Source organism: Mustelus asterias, chromosome 19, assembly GCF_964213995.1.
Source record: "Mustelus asterias chromosome 19, sMusAst1.hap1.1, whole genome shotgun sequence".
Classification (NCBI taxonomy): Eukaryota; Metazoa; Chordata; class Chondrichthyes; order Carcharhiniformes; family Triakidae; genus Mustelus; species Mustelus asterias.
Genome location: NC_135819.1, coordinates 67,476,574 through 67,498,274, shown reverse-complemented (window position 1 = coordinate 67,498,274; position 21,701 = coordinate 67,476,574). Strand labels below are relative to the sequence as shown.

The 21,701-nt window shown below is 43.0% G+C and overlaps 1 protein-coding gene across 1 annotated transcript in view; it reads right to left on the bottom strand.

The window, feature by feature from the left end:
- Window positions 1-4,764: 4,764 nt before the first annotated feature.
- The window catches only part of ube2h (ubiquitin-conjugating enzyme E2H (UBC8 homolog, yeast)), a 127,954-nt gene continuing 111,017 nt past the window's right edge, over window positions 4,765-21,701 (bottom strand). Inside the window, exons 6-7 of the mRNA XM_078235801.1 lie at window positions 13,742-13,870; window positions 4,765-11,970 (exon numbers count right to left, since the gene is read on the bottom strand). Of these exons, the coding sequence (XP_078091927.1) occupies window positions 11,846-11,970; window positions 13,742-13,870 (254 nt within the window). The 3' untranslated portion in view covers window positions 4,765-11,845. The remainder of the gene's footprint in view (window positions 11,971-13,741; window positions 13,871-21,701) is intronic.

Sequence of the window (21,701 nt, the reverse complement as noted above, 5' to 3'; positions counted from 1 at the left end):
AGTCACATGAAGTTGCAATTTATGACTGATGAGAGCCAACACGATAGCACGAGACAGAAACCTGATTGGAGGGAATAAGGAGTTCCATCAAGGATGGGAACACATTTGGGAGGCATCGAGGGAAGTTAAAGATAGGAGAATAGCTTGCAAAGATGGTGGAGGTCAAGGATTGGTTTTGTAAGGAGAGGGGTGATGAGAAAGAAATGTTAACAATATTGGTTAATATGGAGATCAAGAGGGAGAGTTGGGCACTCAGCAGTTTAGCGGGAATAGGATCAAGAAATCAGGAAGTGTGCCTCATGGACAAAATGAGCTGAAGGGGGGGGCAGGTAAGATAGGAGAAACCATGAAAGATGAGAGCGGAGGCCAAGGGTGGGGGAATATTAGAGAAAGTTTGGTCAGTTAGGCAAGTGGAAGGGAGAGATGGGGCAGAGACACTAATAAGATGGTCTCGTTCTTGGTGATGAGATGTTCATGCGTTCTTATTGCTGTAGGTGAGGGGGCAGGGGAGAGGGCTTTGCTGGTGTTTAATTCTACAGTCCAAGCCCCAGTCAGTACCTAATCGTGATCCACACTTTTTCCACCACGGCTTACAGCATCGCTCGAAAAACCTTGTCAGTTCTTTTTTCTTTAACCCCCAATCCAGGAACATTAAAACCAATCACATCATCCTTCGAATGCTGCCTTCGCCTCCTTTGTACAGGTGCCACCACTGGCCTGCACTAACTCACTGAGCCTTGGGAGGAGAATCAAGGTCAGAAGACATTATTCTCTGCTGCTTTTCTTGGACAGGTATCTTAACGTCTGGAATTCTCTTCCAAATTCCTTCCCCAAACTACCCTCCCACTCCCCACTCCTAATCCACCAACCTCAAAAGTCTTTTCCAAGCCTGCATCTTCAACTACACCTCACTAGTTGTCTTCCCTAAACCTGCTTCCAATTATTCCTCAGTGTCAGAATTCTCCCCCTCCCACATTGCATGAGTTATTGAATTTGTTTTTTTTATATCTGTTTTAAGGCACATTGAGGAGCTAAGCTTCACATATAAATCAATCTTTAAAATCGCCTAACACCAGAGATGGGAAAATTGTTCATTTCACAGGAAGTCAAGAACAGGAGTAGGCCATTCAGCCCCTCTGCCTTTTCCATTGGATTATAGTTGATTATGTACCTCAAGCCCATTTACCGGCATTTGTTCCACATCCCTTACCCAACAAAAATCTATCAATCTCAGAACGCAGTGATTTCCAGCGTGCACAACCCTTAGTGGGAGAGAGTTACAAATTTCTTCTATTCTATGAAAAAAGTGCTCTTAAATTTCCTCTTCCCAATTGCCTAGCTCCAGCTTCAAGGTTACATCATCTTGTTTGCGATACCCACAAAGGAAACCATCTTTCTTAATCCACCCCATCAAATCCTTTTAAATCACCTTAGTCCTCTACATGCAAAAAAAAATACAAGCCACATCTATACAACCGACCCTCAAAATATCCCCCACAAACTCTGGTATCATTCTGCTGAATCTGTGTTGTATTCCCTCCCAGGGTCAATATATTTTGTCAAAACTGAACACTACTACAGATGGAATCTGATCAAGTTCTGGCCATCATTTATTCCCCCATGTATTCAAGCTCTCACGATTAAAAGTACATGCCTTTTTGTACCCACTTACTAGCTCTTAATGATTTGTCTACTTGGACACGCAAACCTGTTTGCTCCGCCACAGTCAGCAGCTAGTGATGCCCATATCCCACAAAGGAATTTAAAAAAAACTTGTATTCATTGTACTTTTGGTTCAAAGTGGTGACTTCACACTTTCCCACATTTCATGTCATTGTCATTCACGTTCTCAGAGTATCAAATAAATGACCACAGGATCGACTTCTGCACAGAATTGAAAGATTTTTAAAGTTAGAACCGTGCTACATATCAGGGTAGCTTTAGAATAAACCCAACCCACATTGTACACTTGCATAGAATGAGGTTGAGTTGACATGAAAACAACTCTTCAACACAGGAATGTGGCAGTGTCTTGCAGTGCTCCTGGAATAAGGACCGGAGTCAATCCTCATTAAAAAGGGAGACGCTGATTAAACTGGGCATTACCAGTGAGTTGGGGAATGAATGTGGGCTTTAACCCACCTACTGCACAATAATCAACCAGAAACTAGCAACCTGCATCACAAAAATCAATTTGAGATGATTAGACAATGCTTAAAAAGTCCATATTCTAAAACAACTTGTATTAATATTGTGCCTTCAATGCAATACCTCGGCCTCAAGGCACTTCACAGAAGGGTTAGATTGCAAAATTTGACACCAAACTACACAAGGAGATATTAGGGCAGATGACCAAAGCATGGTGGAAGAGGTAGATTTTGAGTATTCTAAGGGAGGATAGCAAGGTAGAGAGCCGGAGGAAATTCCAGAATTTTCGGCCTTGGCAGTTGAAGACACAGTGCCAATAATGGAGCAATTAAAATCAGGCCTGCTTAAGAAGCTAGAATGAGAGTGTAGATATTTTGGATGGTTGTTGGGCTGGAATAGATAGGCAGCTATCTACCCCAATATGCAGTCAGAATCAGTATAGTGACAGCTGTCGGGTAAATAAATCAACTCAAGGAGGGCTTAAAAGCTGGCAGCTTAAAAATAATTTTAAACAGTGAAATCCCACCGTTTCAGACTTCCTCTTTCGTAAATTCGCTTATCCCTGCAAAGGCTTTTGTGACTTTTGCAGGGCTAAATGTTCACTTATCCATGGTTTTAAAAATGAAAAACAGAAGCCATCTTTAGAAAATGCCAAAGAAAAACCAATGTTTTTTTTTAAAAGCAAGGTGTCCGAGGCATTTTCTGTGGTAGAAAACGTATGCGGCCTGTACATCATCTGCGGCTGTTTGCGTGTGGGTGTTCCTTGTTGCTGTGATTTAATTCCCAATCACAGTCCACATCCACTCAAGTGCTGCAAGCATGACAAATCTTCCATTATTTTAACTGATTTCTCCAATAAATTTAAGAAGTTTTGTTTTTGATGCTTAATACATGTAAAATTTTAGAATGGCTGCAATCTAATCAATTCCCATCGTAAAGCATGCTCATCATTTGCTGGTTTGTGTGAACACAAGCCCCACCCATGGCAGCACTTTACCGCATGAACAAGGAGTAACGCCTGAGGTTAGACAAATGAAAGATGATCACAAGATTCTGAAGGGGCTTGACTGGGTTGTCACAGAGATCCTTTCCCTGGCTGCAGACTTTGGAACACGGGCTCACAGGTTCAGTTAAGTGGTTGCTTATTAAGGGCTGAAATTAGGAGAAATTTCTCCACTTAACATGGGGTGTGAATCTTTGGAATTCTCTTCCTCCGGGCGCTGTGAACGCTCCATCATGGAGTATATTCAAGTTGCCGATTTTTGATCTCGGAGATTGAGGGATTATGGGGTAGTGGACAGTAGAATTGTGGTTCATCAGCCCTGATTGTATTGAATGGGGGAAAACAGGTAAAATGCCAGTGTACTCTTGTTTCTATTTATGACGTTCAGTCCCTCCAGGTTGTCATTCTTCTTCAGAATCCTACAATTTTACTCTCAGGATCTGGCTGCCTCCCATGACAATTGTGGAAATTTGATTTCTGTTGTACTTACTGTCCTCTTGTTCTACAGATGTGGATACTTGGCTCCTGCACACGAGCAGCAGCCAAGATAGCAGTGCCCCAAGTTTGCCATTCTGACGCCGGATAAGTGAGGGTAACCTGCAGTCTGTGTGTACAACCAATGTAGTGACCAGGCTTTAAAAAATTCTTAACAAATTTCTACCTAAACCATTAACCTCTCCTTGGGGGGGGGTTTATTCCACAACTAATATCACTCAGGAAGTGGCCTTTCCTGATTTAAAAGCCAAAATAACGTTAAAAACTATTCAACAGCAGGAGCATCACGAGCAAGCCATCATTCAACAATAGGGACATCACTACCACTTTACTCAAGTCAGGTTTTATTTTCAGAAACAGCGGTCATTGGCAATTCTTCCACTGCACCGCAAGAACACAAGGTTCTGTGGAACAATTGCTGCCTCCACAGGCACCCAATCCCTCTCCCCAGCCACAACCTCTCCTGCAATACATCAATCATTCCAGGAGAAAAACTTTGATCTTCTCACACCATCTTTAAAAACTGAGTAATTGTAGATTGCAGGCCAAATTCATGAAAATAACTTCTGAAAAATTTCATCTGTTTTTCATCTTTTAAATGGGAAATTTGATCAATTTTCAGCAACTCATTCGGACACATTTTTATCAGTCTGCAGTGGGTTAGAGTAAATAAGACAAAACTATTGCCACAGGCAGGAGGGCCAATAACCATCCAACACAGATTTTAGGAAATTGGCGAAAACACTAAAGGGGACAGAAGAGTATTTATTTTCAAAACGCAGTCTTTTTTATTTGGAATGCACTGCCTGCAAAGGGCAGTGGAAGCGGATTCGATAGTAATTTTCAAAAATAAATTGGACGCATATTTGTAAAGAACTATGGCGAAAGGGCAAGGAATTAACTGAATCAATCCATAAGAACAAACATTTCCCATTGAGAATTCTGCATCATCTGATTGACTTGAAAAAGTAGATGAATTACATTGAAAAATTGCCGTAGTAAATGCTAGTTCTAGCTTAATCAAGTCAACATGAGGGGGAAGAGACAGTTAATGTGAGCTTCCGCAGTACATAACAGACAAGAAATGGTATATACAAAAATGACTGAGCAAAACAAACCACAAGCAAAAGTTTAATATATAAACCAGCACAGGAAATTTTGGACGTTGGCAAATTCCTCTTCACAAAGAACACATGGAGAGAATTCCTGATTAGGGTAGGAGAACCAGACCCTTAGCCATTATTTAAGCAGTTGGATGTGATGATGAGAGGGGTCTGCTCTGAATGGGTGGGGGAAAAAAAACTTGCAATTACAGTGCACCTCAATACATCCCAAAAATCTCCACAATTAATAAATTTTCAAACAGTCATCATAACTACACTGGTTTAGCAAGACCCCACAACCAAGGAACATCATGAAGTTAGATTCTGTTTTTGGTAGTGTTACAGAAAATTAGCCAAGACAGAACACTTTGCTTTTTTTTTCAAATAGTAACCATGAGATTGTTTTTCCATCGGAACAGGCAGGTGTCTGAATTTCTCATCCAAGAGATGACACTTCTAACACTGCAGCATCCACTCTGAATCACAGAATCCTACAGTGCAGAAGACGTCTGATTCGGCCCATCGAGTCTGCACTGATGCATGAAAGGCCCTGACCTGCCCACCTAACCCCACTTGCCAGCACTTGGCCCATAGCCTTGAACACTCTCTGCACTGCACTGGAGTGCCAGATGGACGAAATGGCCTTGCTCCTTTGTATCTATCTTATGATCTCAAATATTGCTTGTCGCAGTGAGCAGGCTTTCACCATGTTCAGTTTCAGGGATTCTGATTACATTTGTGAAACTGGAGTGTGATACTGATGATCAGTTTTACAGCCAAACACAAAACAAATGGATTTCTTCAGTTAGGGGCTGAGCCATATGCACCAGGAAATGATCAGGCTTCTTTCTCAGTTGATGCTATGTCGACCAAGCATACTCAAGGTTGCATTGATGGAGGCAAGGATAGGTGGTTTCAAAGTCTCTGCAAAATGGAGGGTGAAATTGACCAGCCTTTCCATTCCCAATTGCTACCCTTGTACATGGAGATCAGAGAACAGACTTCTGACTCAGCTCAATGCTGCCCTGCCCCCCAAAAAGCTTCACTCTGACTCAGTTTACAAGAGTCACCTGGGCAAAATAATGCAGGGTTTTGCAGATGCTGGTGAAGAACTCAAGTGAAAGGTCCATCCCTCCTGACTCCATTAACAAACGAAATGAATTCTTCAATAGTGTTCAGAGCACTGCACAGCTGCCCATCTCTATGCCATTGACGCCGTGATGCATAAGAGATATTAATACAGATGACCAAAGATTTAGTCAAAAGGTAGATTTTAAGGAGCATCTTAAAAAAGGGATAAGATAGCAAAGGAAGGAAATTCTAGTTATTCTGTAGGTTCCAGTCAGCCACTGCCCACAAAATAATTGCTCTGTATTTTATTCACATCTAAGGATCCAGTAAACAGCCAAAAGATAAATTAGGGCCATGCTGGAAAGTCACTTTTGTTCAAATAACTCAAAGGCACTGGGATGAAACAGGTGCATTCTATAACCAGAATGTTTACACCAGATTGGTGATAGATTTGCTTCAGGCTCATGAATATTCAATGCCATTTACAGTTTTTGATTGAGACTGGTTGTGGCCCATATGCTGGGAGAGCACCATCCAAATCTAGTGCAAGCAGAGGAGAAACTTGGAAAAGGAAAAAATTGCAGGAATAAAGAGCAGCCGAGTGGGGCTAATTGGATACCTCGGTCAAAAAGCCAGCATAGGCATGCTAGACCAAATAACCTCCTCCTGTGCTGTACAATTCTAAATAGTGCATACAAAATACATTAATACATGGATTATCAAGTACTCTATTTCATTTATACATTTAGACAGTCATGTTTAAAAGAAATAGTTTATATTTATGCAATAATTTATTCAAGCTTTTTATATTTGATTGAACTGAGAGCACATTCATACTTAGCATCATTTTCAATGTGGCACTGCTTGTACAGCCCATATGGCACCATGTATATCACAAGAGGACATCAAGGCATCCTAAAAGCAAAACACTGCAGATGTTGCACATCTGAACTAAAAACAATGTTGGAAACACTGATCAGGTCTGCCGGCTTCTACAGAAAGAGGAGGGAAGGGTTAATGTTTCAGGTTGATGATTTTTGTTTAACAGTTCAGCAGCAACTGAACCAGAGAAAGATCTGGGATTAGGGAAGGGCAGAAGGTGAAGAAGTGATAACAATGCAAGAGCAGGAAGCAATGGTGAGAGAAATTAGAGAAACAAGAAATGCATTCAGAAGATGTGTGAATGGTTACCAACAGGGGACCCCATCCCAAGCTTTGCGCAACCAGCTTCAGCTAGGGGTGCCGCCTGGATGATGCTACTCAGCCACCTCATGAAATCTCAAGCGATAAGTTGAGTGTGACTGCTACCATCAAGGAGTCTGAGCACAATTGAAATCTATGGGAATCAGGAATAAATCTCCACTTGCCAGAATAATACCTAGTACAAAGGACGATGGTTATGGTTGTTGGAGGCTGATCAGCTCCGCTGCAGGAGTTGCTCAGGGCAGTATCCTAGGCTCATCCATTTCACCTGTTTTAATGACCTTCCCTCCACCATAAGGACAGAAGTGGAGATGGTCACTGACTGCTGTGCTCAGTTCCATTCAAAGCTCTTCAGGAAACTGAAGCAGTTTAAACACATGCGAGATCTGGGAAGCATTTAAGCTTGGGCTGCTAAATGTCAAATGACATGCATGGCACAAGTGCCAGGCAATGACCATCTCCAACAAGACATGTAACCATAACCCGTTTTCTTTCAACACTATTACCATAATCAAATCACCACTGTCAATATCCTGGGGAAACCAATGACCAGAAATTGAACTGGACAAGCCACATAAATACTCTGGCTACAAAAGCAGTCAGAAATTGACTATTCTGTGGATAGTAACATTCTACACCCCAAAGCCAGTCCACCATCTATAAAGGCATAAACCAGGGTTGTGATGGAATACTCTCCGCACAACTGGATGAGTGCAGCTCCAAAAACATTCAAGAAGCTCAACACCATCCAGGACAAAGCTGTCCATTTGATCAGAACTTCACCCACCACCTTAAATATTCACTCCCTTCATGCAATGTGGATACCATCTAAAAGATGCACTGCAGAAACTTGCCTGTTCCTTCACAGCACTTCCGAAATTCAGTCTCCTCCACCTAGAAGGGCAGCAGCAACAGATGCATGGCAACACCATCATCCCCCAGTTCCCTTCCCAATTGCATGCCATCCTGAGTTGGAACCATATTGCCATTCCTTCATCATCAAAGTCTGGAACTCCTGCCTAACATGACTTTGCAATTATTTTCACCACAAAGCAGTACAAGAAAGTGACGTGTCATCACTTTCCCGGGGCAATTAGGAAAAGGAAAGAAATTGCACCGTCAGTAATGCCCACCTCCTGTAAAATGGGCCAAGTGCAAGCCTACAACCTTCCCTATTCCAAATGTTCTTAGGATAGGAATCCCCCTAAATACACAGCCAGAGGGGAAGTCTCTACACATCTGTCTTTACTCCTCCCGCTGTTTTTGTGGGCAACTGAAACTTTCTCCACTTTCAGGTTTCCCTCCTCTTGTTGGTCTACTGTAACCATTCACACATCCTCTGAATCTCAGATATATCTTGTAGTAAATTTCTCTCAGCTTTGCCTCCTTGTCTTGCACCATTTTTGTCATTCAATGGTCTTCTATCCTCCACTGAATTTCAGATTATTTCTCCTCTCCCCTTTTCCTTCCCTGTTCCTCCTCAAAGTTATTCCTCTGTAACATCTTAAAGTTCATGTCACAAGTAGACTTACATTAACATTGCAATGAAGTTAGTGTGAAAATCCCCTAGTTGCCACACTCCAGCACCCGTTCGGGAACACTGGGGGAGAATTCAGCATGGCCAATGCACCTAACCAGCACGTCTTTCGGACTGTGGGAGGAAACCAGAGCACCCGGAGGAAACCCATGCAGGCATGGGGAGAGCCCACACAGTGAGCCAAGCTGGGAATCGAACCTGGGTCCATGGTGCTGTGAGGCAGCAGTACTAACCCTTGTGTCCCTGTGCTGTCATCTTTCAGATCTGGGAAAAGATCAACCTGAAAGGTTACTTCTACCTTCCTCTCACCTGTTTCAATACCAAGGTAGTGCAATTGATGCATTCCATGCAATTCCTTTCACATACTGATCACAACACACAGTAACTTCCACCAAAACACAATACCGTTCACACAATCACTAATCCAAACACCTTTCACCCAATCACCAAAAACGTTCAGACTTGTATATAACATTCATAACACCACAAGTGTCAACGCAGTTTACATACAATGAATTACTCTGAAGTTTAATGGATATCTAGAAAACCATGGCAACCATTATTCATATAGGATGATCCCATAAGCACCAGTTAACTGCCCAATTTGTTAGTGTTTGGCAGCGTTGGTTGAGGGAGGAATGTTGGCAGGACACTGGGAGAACTGTGTAGTATCCTTGATATCTTTAATGGGCTCATGAACCACCAGAGCGCTCAACACTTCTGTGGGGTATGGAAGGAATACTTCCTTTTGTAGAAATGGGTCGTCTTGCATTGATCTCCAGGCATTAAAGGTGGTCACCACAAACTGCCACCTAACAGCACGATGCATTTAACACCAATAAAACAGAGCAGTACTGCACAGTCACTCGCTGTAATGAGTTAGCGGGAGAAGCCCTATCTTCTGCAGAAACCAAGCTTATCCTGGCTGCCATGTCATGACCTATATTAATGAAACATACAAGTCAGTTCACAGATTGTACATAACCTCCAAGTCGCTCATACTCAACGATCTGTGACAAACAATTACACATGAAGAGAAACTTTCCTCCATGCACACAAACAAATAATCCAGGAGTGTCAGTGCTGTCAATCAGGCAGCATAGTGACTAAAGCTCCTCCTTGATCACTCAATTGGAAAAGTCTCAATTGAAATACTCTCAACTCAGGCTCTTTGTCAATCGAAAGCAAAATATTGCTGATGCTGGAAATGCGAACTACAACACATATAATGTTGAAAATTCTTATGAGGTCAGACAGCATCTGAGGAGAAGATGATATAATATTTCAGGCCAATGACCTTTTGTTAGAACTGATGGCATCAATGTGAAACATTATCTGTTTCTCTCAACCACAGGTGCTGCCTGAATTGAGCATTTCTTGTTCATTTCTCGTGATCAATTTGGAGTGATCTATCCAAATCTCACTGTCATCAGTAGAATAGTATAAGCAACTGGGATGCACATTTCCCAATGTTAAATATCCCTGCAATCGAATAAAGGAGTCTTTCACAGACTACTAAATGACAACATAAGGAGGCAAGTGAAAATGCAGAAAAGCAGCAGATTCTTTAGCGAACTGAAAACTGCAAAGTCTTACTTTGGAAATTAGCCTCTGACACAAATTGCTTCTTGCCAACTGTGCTTGTTAAAGCATGTACAGAAGCACATAATTTGGGGAAGTGGACATTGCCTTTTCACCTGGATGTAAATCCAGCCCAGATTGATGGATTGAAAGGTACCTCTGGCTGACGTCCAAAGTAAGTTGGAAAGTTCCTACCCGAATATAGCACAATGCTCTCATCTGGGAGGTGATTAAATGCGTGAAATGGAAAATATTCCAATGGTATAGTCCCCCATTGTGGAGATCCCTCAATTTGATCCATATGCAACTCACCAAAAAAATTAGACGGCATATTGCAAGTTTACCGTGGGCACAGTCAGGCTGTTCCTGAAAGGACAGGGGGCAGCCGGGGTGGAAAATGAAAAATGTAATAGCAGAGTGGGACTAATTGGATATCTCTTTCAAAAGAGGCAGTCCAGACACTGTGGCCCAAATGGCCTCCTTTTGTGCTGCAAGATTTCAGTGTTTGGGAGGTGGTGGTGGTAGGGGTGGTGGGGGGGGGGGGGGGGGGGGGTGTCCTGGAAGAGGAGCACAGCAGCAGGCTTTGCATCTCAACATGGTTTATGCCTCCTGTGGGTGTATAAAATGTAAATTGTTTCATTCCTCTGTATTTCACCCCTCACCTTGATAAGCACAAATTTCATACAATTGGGGAGGAATGGATGAAAATCAATACAAGCTGCAACGGAGAAGGATCCAATTTTCCTTTGTTGTACAGCTGTATTTACAATTGCTGGCACAGAATCCCATGTAGGGAGAAAAAAAATCATTTCAATCAATGCCAAAATCAACTATTGTAACAATGAAAATATACATTTTTTATTTGAAATCACCAGCGAGCATACTAACTAACCCTAAATAAGTCAAACAGGTATAAGTCAGCACATAGCAATAGGCCATTAAAAAAAAAATCTATATAGCAAGATAGGGTGCCGGCAAGTACTTCCCCAATAATAATACAACGTGCTAATTAGAGTAATCAAGTTCACCACTACCTAGTAATTACTTAATACTATCCTTCAGGTTAAAGCCACAAACACTAGGTTTTTTTTATAATTAAATCTGCTTTACGAACCAAAGTCCTAAACAAGTTGTATTCTTCCATATCATGCCACAATAAAAAAGGATGTGTAATCTGTACGTCCATTTTTATTCACGAGGAAAAAAAATAGAAACAAAAAAAAACATGCAGAGCAAATAATGTGTTAGTTTTTCTTTTGCCTAATAAACCTTCCATTGTGCTTCGATTTTACTGAAACTTTCTGTTCTCTCTAACGCTGTTTTTCTCTGGTCAAGAAATGTAAAATGTCATTCTTGCTTGGATGATATCCTGCTCTGCACCAATCCGTTGCTCGCTTTTTCTTGCTCTCTTCCATTTTGGATCAAAACATTTTACGAGTTAGGTATACCAAAGTTATGAGATAGCATGCATTTGGGCCTCACACAGCTACTGGAATGTGCGGTAAGATGCACCTCAAGTTGGAGAAATGACCACGGAGAGAAAAAAAAATCTAGGGTGATAATATACCAATGCTATCCATAAAAACCTGGTTTTAGTAATAAAAAAAACTTGCTTTTTTGTTTTTAAATATGAATATTATAGTCTGCTTTTCAATGGTTAGGAAATTATATAGTCTGTCTCTTTGAAAGAGGGTGGTGACACTACTACAATTCCATATCCTGGGCCTCATCCTCGGAGAAGTCAGACATGGAGCTCTCTGATGAACTTTCACCTGCACCCTCCTCTTGTTCCTTTAGCGCCTCTTCTGTCGCGTATTTCTGGATGTATTCTGTGAAGGGGGTTGAGGGAGAGGGAGGGCATGGGGGAAAAAAAAAAGAGACTTGCATTTATTATAGTACCAATCACTTCTCAGACACAATAGCAAGATATTTTTGAAGGCTATGCTTCTCAGCAAGATTGCACAAAACAACCAGTTAATCTCTTGGTAGCTTATCGACCCAAGCTAGCGCCTTTGCTCCTCTCCTGGACAATGCAGCAATCCCTCCAAACAGCACTGGAATGTTGGTTCAGACCACAAAGTCAAACTCTTGGTGGGCTTGCAATCTTCAATCACTGCCCGAGGCAAAAGTGCTATTCAAGTGACAGGAGCAACACAATAAAAACAGTCTCATGAGAACAGAGATAAGTAAGCCTTGTAAAGAGATTTTATTTAGCAAATGCAAATCCCTGAAGACAACCAATAGTCCCCTCATCTGCTGAGTTGAAGGCGATTAGGCTGCCACTTGGTCTGTAGAGGGGACTGAAAGAGACCAAAAGGATTACGCTTCTAGTGGGACCAGTCATCAGAACTCAGGATCAGGTAGCACTGCTTCGCTGACTAAAGTCACGTGACCATTGCAATCACTAACGGACACGCGCTTTGCTGGCTTGGCCAGCATTTATTGTCCATCCCTATCTAACTGCCCTTGAGGTGGTGGTGGTATGCTGTCTTCTTGAACTGCTGCAGTCCATGCTGGGACGGGGTGGCATGGTGGTGCGGTGGTTAGCACTGCTGCCTCACAACGACAGGGACCCCGGGTTCCTGTCTGCGTGGGTTTCCTCTGGGTGCTCTGGTTTCTTCCCACAGTCCTAAAATGTGCGGGTTAGGTTGATTGGCTATGCTAAATTGCTCCTTAGGTGTTAGGAGGATTAGGAGGGTAAAATATATGGGGTTAGGGGGATAGGACCTGGGTGGGATTGTTGTTGGTACAGGCTCGATGGGCCAAATGGTCTCCCTCTGCACTGTAGATTCTATAAAGCCATTGTACTGTTAGGGAGGCAGTTTCGGGATTTTGAGCCAGTTACAGTGAAGAAAGAGCAATATATTTCCAAGTCAGGATGGCAAGTGACTTGCAGGGGAATTTCCAGGTGGTGGTTTTCCCATTTATCTGTTGTCATCGTCATTCCACATGGAAGGTACCATCTAAAGAGCATTGGTGAGTTTTTGCAGTGCGTCTTGTGGTGCACACTGCTGTTACTGTGCGACAGTGGTGGAGGGAGTGGATATACTGCCAATCAAGGGAGCTGCTTTGTCCTGGATGGTGTCAAGTTCTCGCGTGTTGTTGAATTTGCACTCTAGTCAAGGAGAGTATTCCATTAAACTCCTGACTTGTGCCTTGCAGATTGTGGACAGGCTTTAGGCAACAAGGTGATTGCTGCAGGATTCCTAGTCTCTGACTTGCTCTTATTGCCACAGTATTCATATGGCTAGTCCAGTTAAGTTTCTGGCCAACAGTAATCTCCAGAATGTTGAGAGTGGAGGATTCAGCGTTGGTAACGCCATTGAATGTTAACATAACAAGAAGCGAGGTCCAAGCATTCCACTTGTGGGCCACTTAGCTGTGGATTCTCAATGGTGTGTGTAAATGATTCCAATGCAACATACTCTTCCTCAGCAGGGCTAAGCTCTTCCACTCGTCATGCTGCTACTGATCTAAGAATACTCAATACAAACACTGGATTCCAAGTATCCCAAGAACTAATATCCCTCCTCTCCACAAATCTTTTTAAAATAAAACTTTGGACCATTTTTACACTGTTCAATACAAAGTAAGCTTTACCTTTTATTTTCTGTTTGTACTCTTCTGGTCGATGGAGATACATAGCTGCAGCATCACCGTTTAAAGGATCAATTGGATTTGGATAAGCCAGCAGCTGGGGCAGGAACGACTCAAATATATTTGTGAGATCTGTAGGAAAAATACACAAATGTTACTCCCTTGTGTAGTGACAAAGCTGTCTCGATCGGATTAAAAACCAATCCCAAAGACAGTCAGCTTTTTCAACAAGTTGGGCAACTTTAATAGGTCAGGGCAATCTAGGAGTGGGGGAGGAAATGAACAAGATAAAGTCTCCTTTATCCATAATCAGAAATCCAGAAAACATTTTCCAGGGCAGCATTATGGTGGTTAATACTGCTGCCTCACAGCGCCAGGAACCCGGGTTCAATTAGAGTCTTGAGTGAATGTGTGGAGATTGCACATTCTCCTAGTCTCTGCATGTGTTCCCTCCTGGTGCTCCGGTTTCCTCCCACAGTCCAAAGATGTGCAGGTTAGATGGATTGGCCATGCTAAGTTGCCCCTCAGTGTCCCACGGTTAGATAGATTAGACATGGTAAATGGGACAGGGTAAAGGGCCTGGGCAAAATATTCTGTCAGAGTCGGTGCGGATTAGATGGGCCAATGGCCTCTTCTGCACTGTAGGAATTCTATGATTCATTTATCTTTGGCCAGCATAGCGTCAGATACGCACAGATATAGATCACTATGCCAAAGTTCCCTGAAATCAAACACAGAAACACACACAGAGATCACTATTTCCTTAACTGCGCACTCTCTCCATTTACTTAATCTAGGAAATTAGAGACAGGTTTTAACAGCCAAGATTCAAGAATCGGATACACAGGCAAACCTGGAATTTTTAAAATTAATTTTATGGGATGTGGGTCACTGGCTAGACCAGCATTTATTGTCCATCCCTAGTTGTCCTTGAGGTGGTGGCGGTGAGCTGCCTTGAATGTAGGTGTACGCACAGTGCTGTTGGGGAGGGAGTTGTAGGATTTTGACCCAGCAGTGAAGGAACGGCAATATATTTCCAAGTCAGCATGGTGAGTGACTTGGAGGGGATCCCGCAGGTGGTGGTGTCCCCAGGTATTGGCTTCCCTCATCTTTCTAGATGGTGGTGGTCTTGGGTTTGGAAAGTGCTGCCCAAGGAGCCTTGGTGAGTTCCTGCAATGCATCTTGTAGATGGTGCACACAGCTGACACTGTTCGTTGTGGAGGGATTAAATGTTTGTAGAAGGGGTAACAATCAGGTGGACTGCTTTGTCTTGAATGGTGTCAAATTGTTCAGTGTTGTTGGAGCTGTACTCATCTAGGCAAGTGGAGAGGTATACCAACACACTCCTGACTTGTGCCTTGTAGATGGTGGACAGGCTTTAGGGAGTCAGGAGAGTCGTCACTCACTGCAGGATTCCTAACCTTTGACCTGCTCTGGTTGCCACAGTATTTGTATAGCTAATCCAATTGAGTTTCTGTTCAATGGTAACCCCTAGGATGTTGACAGTGGGGGATTCAGCCATGGTAATGCTGTTGAATATATAGATCCTCTTGTGTTGGAGATGGTCATTGCCTGACATTTGTGGGGCACGAATGCTACTTGCCAGCCCAAAATGGATACTGTCCAGGTCTTGCTGCATTTGAACTGCTTCAGTATCTGAGGAAATGCTGCAGTCATCAGTGAACATCCCCATTTCTGACCTTATGATGGCAGGATGGTCATTGATGAAGCAGCTGAAAATGCTTGAGCCTAGTGAACTCCTGCAGTGATGTCCTGGAACTGGAGAGATTGACCTCCAATCACCACAACCATCTTCCTTTGTGCCAAGTATGACTCCAACCAGCGGAGGGTTCCCATCATTCCCAGATTCCCATCAATTCCAGTTTTGCTAGAGTTCCTTGATGCCCTACATAGTCAAATGTTGCCTTGATGTCAAGGATTGCACTCTCAAATCACCTCTGGCATTCGGTTCTTTTGTCCATATTTGAAGCAAGGTTGTAAGGAGGTCAGGAGCTCAGTGACCCTGGCAGAACCAAACTGTGGGCAGGTTATTGCTAAGTGCTGCTTGGTAACACCGTTGATAACCCCTTCCAACATTTTACCGATGACTGAGACTAGACTGATTTGGAGGGGGGGGGGGGTGTAATTGGTTAGGTTGCATTTGTCCTGTTTCTTGTGTACAGAATATATCTGGACAATTTTCCACATTGCCAGGTAGATGCCAGTGTTGCAACTGGAGCAGCTTGGTTAGGGGCGCAGAAAGCTCTGGAGCACAGGTTTCAGTACTATTGTCAGAAAATTGTCAGGGCCCATAGCCTTCGCAGTATCCAGTGCCTTCAGTCATTTCTTGGTATCAGAGTGAATCAAATTGGCTGAAGGCTGACATCTGAGAGACTGGGAACCTCCAGAGGAGGTAGAGATGGGTAATCGACTCGGTACTTCTGGCTCAAGATTGTTGCAAATGCTTCAGCCTCACCTTTCGCTCTGATATGCTGGGCTCCTCCATCATAGAGGATGGGGATATTTGTGGAATCCCCTCCTCCAATTGTCCACAACTGGATGTGGCAGGACTGCAGAGTTTAGATCGGATCGGTTGACTATTGTTGCTGCTTATGCTGTTTGGCACGCAAGTAGTCCTATTTTGTAGCTTCACCAGGTTGACATCTCATTTTTAGGTAAGCCTGGTGTTGCTTCTGGCTTGCCCTCCTGCATTCTATATTGAATTAGGGTTGATCCCCTGGCTTGGTGGTAATTCTAGAGCGGGGGATATGCAAAGCTATGACGTTACAGATTGTGGTTCAGCCTACAGCACAACATGGATGCCCAATCTTGAGTTGCTGGATCTGTTCAAAATCTATCCCATTTAGCACAGTAGTAGTGCCACACAACTAGATGCGAGAGTATCCTCATATGTGAAGATGGGACTTTTTCTCCACAAGGACTGTGCTGTGGTCACTCCAATTGGTGTAGTCATGGACAGATGCATCTGCGGCAGGCAGACTGGTGAGGATGAGGTCAAGTATGTTTTTCCCTCTTGTTGGTTCCCTAACTACCTGCAGCATTCCCAGTCTAGCAGCTACGTCCTTTAGGATCTGGCCAGCTCAGTCTGTGGTGATATTACCGAGTCACTCTTGGTGATGGATATTGAAGTCTCCCACCCGTTCTGCGCCCTGCCACCCTCAGTGTTTCCTCCAAGTGGTGTTCAACATGGAGTACGGATTCATAAGCCAAGGGTGTGGTAATCAGCAGGGGATTTCCTTCCCCATGTTTGACCTGGTGCCATGGGATCAGAGGTCCAGAGTCGATGTTCAAGATTCCCAGGGCAACTCCCTCCCAACTGTGGCGCTACCTCTGCTAGGTCTGTCCTGCCGGTGACCTAGGCCAGATGCATGAATGGTCATGCTGATGTCTGGGACATTTTCTGTAAGATATGATGCTGTGAGTAAGACTATGTCAGGCTGTTGCTGGACTAGTCTGTGAAACAGCTCCTCCAATTCTGGCACAAACCCCCAGATGTTAATGAGGACTTTGCAGGGTCCATAGGGTTGGGTTTGCCATTGTTGTTTCTGGTGCCCAAGATGCTGCTGAGTGGTGCGTCCAGTTTCATTGCTTTTTGTTCCATTTGTAGCAGTTGAATACAACCGATGGCTTTCTAGGCCACTTAGGAGTCAACCACATTGCTGTCGGTCTGGAATCGCATGTAGGCCAGGTAAGGATGGCAGGTTTCCTTCCCGAAAGAACATTAGTGAACCAGATGGGTTTTTAATTAAAATTATTACATCATTAGACTTTTAATTCCAGATATTTTATTGAGTTTTAAATTCCACCATCTGCCATGGTTGGATTCGAACCTGGGTCCCCAGAGCTTAACCCTGGGTTTATGGATTACTAGTCAAGCAGCAATACCATCTCCCCAGTTAGCTACTCAAAACCCAGTTCTACTCCAACAGCCAGGGCCATCATATCCATAGGCCAATGGTGTCTATGTTTTTACATTCACAACTTGTTAAAGCCAGTGACTGCATATAACTATGCAATGCAACCACCCTCACAAAACAATGGGCTGCCCCAAATAAAAAGTTTGCCAACCTGTCCACCGTACCACACCCCTTCCTGAAACTTCATGAGTCTCGGCACATTTAAACTCTTGAAAGATTGAAGATTGAGTAAAAGCAGAATTCTGAATATTCAAATTCACCAATAAGGGAACAGCTTTTTCCTGTCCTCCAGATGAAGGGAAGATTGATGAGCTTTAGTCAAAATTGGCTTAGTGTGTGAATGAAGGAATCAGCAGAGGATTCATGGGTCAGGTCAAAGGAGCTCACAGGATGTGTTGGCTCGAAGATCTTGACACCCCAACTTGGAGCCCTGGCTCTTCAGGAAGTAGAGAAGAAATAAACCCAGTCAGTGACAGATCTGCCCTCCATATCCTATTAGTGGCTGGCCAACGATTAACAGAAGCAATATCATTGGTGTGGGTTATTGGAGAAAAGGCCTTTGCAGATCAAAGTCCAGGGAATCTCGTATCCATGTACTGTACATCATTTTTCTTCCTCTTCAATAACTTTCTAGCCATAAATGAGCATGTTTAATTCCTTTAATTTCAGTCATAGACCTATCTTGGATGATAAAGGGTGGGAAAGCATAAAGCACAATTAAAGAACAATTTAACAAACTCTTCATTGGATGCAACTACTGCAAAGCAGCTACGAAGGCAGAAATGAGTGAAAGCGTTCATACCACATTACCAAGTCTAAGGGCACATTTGCAATTCTCATGTCCTGACTTTGAAGTAAGTTGTGCTCGTTTACTCCTCTCGAAAATGTCTCGCTGGATGCTTCAGGTACCTTGTCTATCCAGCCTCTATACCTTGTCTATCCAGCCTCCACAGAGGTGTAGTGGCTGAGCATGTCAACAAGCTGTTGCACCTTAAACTCAATCTGCTTCTCGGAAGTCTATTGATTAATGTTCCTCTGTCGACCCTGGAGTCTTTGGGATGAATTTAACACTCCAATGATTTTCCAAACTAAAATCACAACTCAGGATTTTAATCATTTGTATTGATTGGGTTCTCCTAGTGTTAGTCAATTAGACTGATGTTAGGTTTTGGTTCAGAAGACAGTATTATTGCTGGTTATGCAATATCAGTCATGAAGCACTTTGTGCCTTACAGTTCCACAGGATGTCTCAATGTGAATGAGAGCTCCTTTTTTACAATGATATTGGAACATAGACTGATTTAATGCCAGAATGCAATTGGAGATGGTCTAATTGTGTTATTTAAAAATTTAAACCAAGAGAAAAATCTTAAGGGTGCTGGGTTCCCTTTGAAGTGGTAGGGGTCACAGGTTTGGATGATACTTTCGAAGGAGCCTCGAGGAGTTGCTGCAGTGCATCTTGTAAATGGTACGTACTGCTGCCAATGTGCAGGGGTGGTGGAAGGAGCGAATGTTTAAAGGTAGTGAATAAGATGTAAATCAAGTGGGCTGCTTTGTCCTGTATTACGTCAAGCTTCAAGGGTTGTTGGAGTTGCACTCATCCAGGCAAGTGGAGAGCATTCAATCATACTCTTGACATGTGCCTTGTACATGGTGGACAGACTTTGGGGAGTCGGGAGGTGAGTTACTCACTGCAAAATTCCCAGCCAGACCTGCTCTTGTAGCCACAATATTTATATGGTTCTTCCAGTACATGTCAACGATAATCCCAAAGATAATGTCTGATTAAGTGAGCTTAAAGACTAATAGCACTTTTGATCACAAAAGATCTCAAGAGGAAAACAAATTTGTGCTTTGGAGATACTAGCCACAAAATCATATAATTGTTATTCAGAGCCAACATACAAAATTGGAGCAGAGGTAGGCCATTCAGCCCTTTGAACCTACTCCATCGTTTGGCAAGATCATGGTTGATCCATGATCAAAGTTTACATTTCCATCTACTCACAATAACCTTAGATTCTTGTTGGGTACAGGAATCAATCTCCACCTTAAGGATATTCAATGATCCTGCTTACATGGCACTCTGAGGCAGAGTTCCAAAGTCACAAAACCCTAAAAAAAAATCTCCTAATCTCTGTCCTAAAAGGGCGACTCAATTATAAAACAGTGCTCCCTAATTCTGGACTAACCCACAAGAGGAAACATCCTTTCCACATCCACCTTGTCAATACCGTTCAGGATCTTTATATATTCCAATCAAATCACTTCTAAACTCCTGTGGAAACAAGCCCAGTCTTTCCAATCCACTCTTTCCAGGTATCAATCTACCAAATCTCCTCTAAACTGCCTCCAAAACATTTAAACTCATTCCCAAAAAAGGAGACCAAACTGCACATAATATTCAAGATGTGACCTCTCCAATGCCCTGTATAACTGAAGCATCAAAACATAGAGATTACGGGCAAAAGATAAATGTCCACTTAGTATTGTACTGGTGTACTGTACTACTTCTTGGAGCACCACTAATAATGATCAATATCTCATTGTACTTTTCACAACTACAAATAAAGTAAATTATAACTGCATCTGTGCTTCTCTCCCACTCTCAAGTTTTGTCTCCCTCTTCAGACGATAGTGAGAAGTGTGCTCTACTTCCTGCACCTCATTTTCGCTTAACTTTTTCCATTGTAGGTTTATATGGCCAGGAAAGATAGACTTACAAAATATTCAGCTGTTAGTTTTAAGAATATTTCTGCAAGTGCATGAAAAATAGACAGGCAAATCCAAGGGAGAATGCACCGCACACAAGCTGTTTAATGGCTACATGCCTTTTCAGCTTCATTGTCATCTCCTGAAAGCATCAATTCATGCCAGGCCATAAAGGCAACCTAAGTGCCATGCCCCAGTTGCAATTCTGTCAGTGAGTGATCTGTATGCAGACAGGCTATTTGACCTCAGCAAAAGCATTAGGCTGGAAAGAAATTAATGTTACAGTAAAAAAAAACTGGACATGAGAAGAACTCTCAAACTATCAACCTGAGGGGCTGTGGGGAAAATGTTTGAGACTTTGGTGAGGGATACTAAAGAGGATTATCTGGAAGAATGGAGTCAGATTGCAGAGAGCCAGCCAACTATGGAACTGAATTAACGCACCTATTGTTTGATCACCCCGGGCTTAAATGGCTGTTAATGATAGCTCAGCTCTCTCACATGCAATCAGGCTCCTTCAAGTCAGTTATAATTTTCCCCCCACCTTCCAAACCAACTGAGGTCATTGTTGGAACAACTTTCCTGAGATGGAAATAATTAAGTTCACTGTATTACCAGTGTTCAACACTTGGCTAAATAATGTGGACTTAAAATCAATGCAAATTGTTTAAATCTGCTGATACTACATGAGGGCAAATGGAATCAGAGGGGCAACTCAAATTACAAAATGGGTTGGACAAAATAAATGTGGGCAGATGACACAATGCCAGTCCAAAGTAACGCAGGTAGAAAGGGAAAATAGACAAAACATGCAATCCATGAAGAATAATGCTGGATGAGACCAAGGTGCCTTCTACATACTCAAAGTCCAATCAGTCGGCCTTTTGGCCAAGATCAAGTGTAGTATGGTCGGTAGCCCATGGTCGGCCGCACTTGGTTGAGGTCATTGGGTTACACTGAAGCTTCATATGTTTCATATGAAGCAATTTTTTTAAGCGGCATCTCGGCCTTTTGGCTAAGATGCAAATGAGCTCAAGTCTTGGAGGAGGAACCTCCCCCTTCTCCAATCAGCTTGGCTCATGTAGATCAGGCCCAGGACAGGGTGGTTTGGTCGCTCACCCTGTCTTGTCAGCCTGGATCTGAAATGTCTCAACTTGTTGAGACTCTGAATTGGATTTAATTTGATCGAATTGGAAAAGTATATTTTTAAAAAATTTACACAGGGGTCTTGGAGGGGGAACCTCCCCCTTCTCCAATCAGCTTGGCTCATGTAGATCAGGCCCAGGACAGGGTGGTTTGGTCGCTTGCCCTGT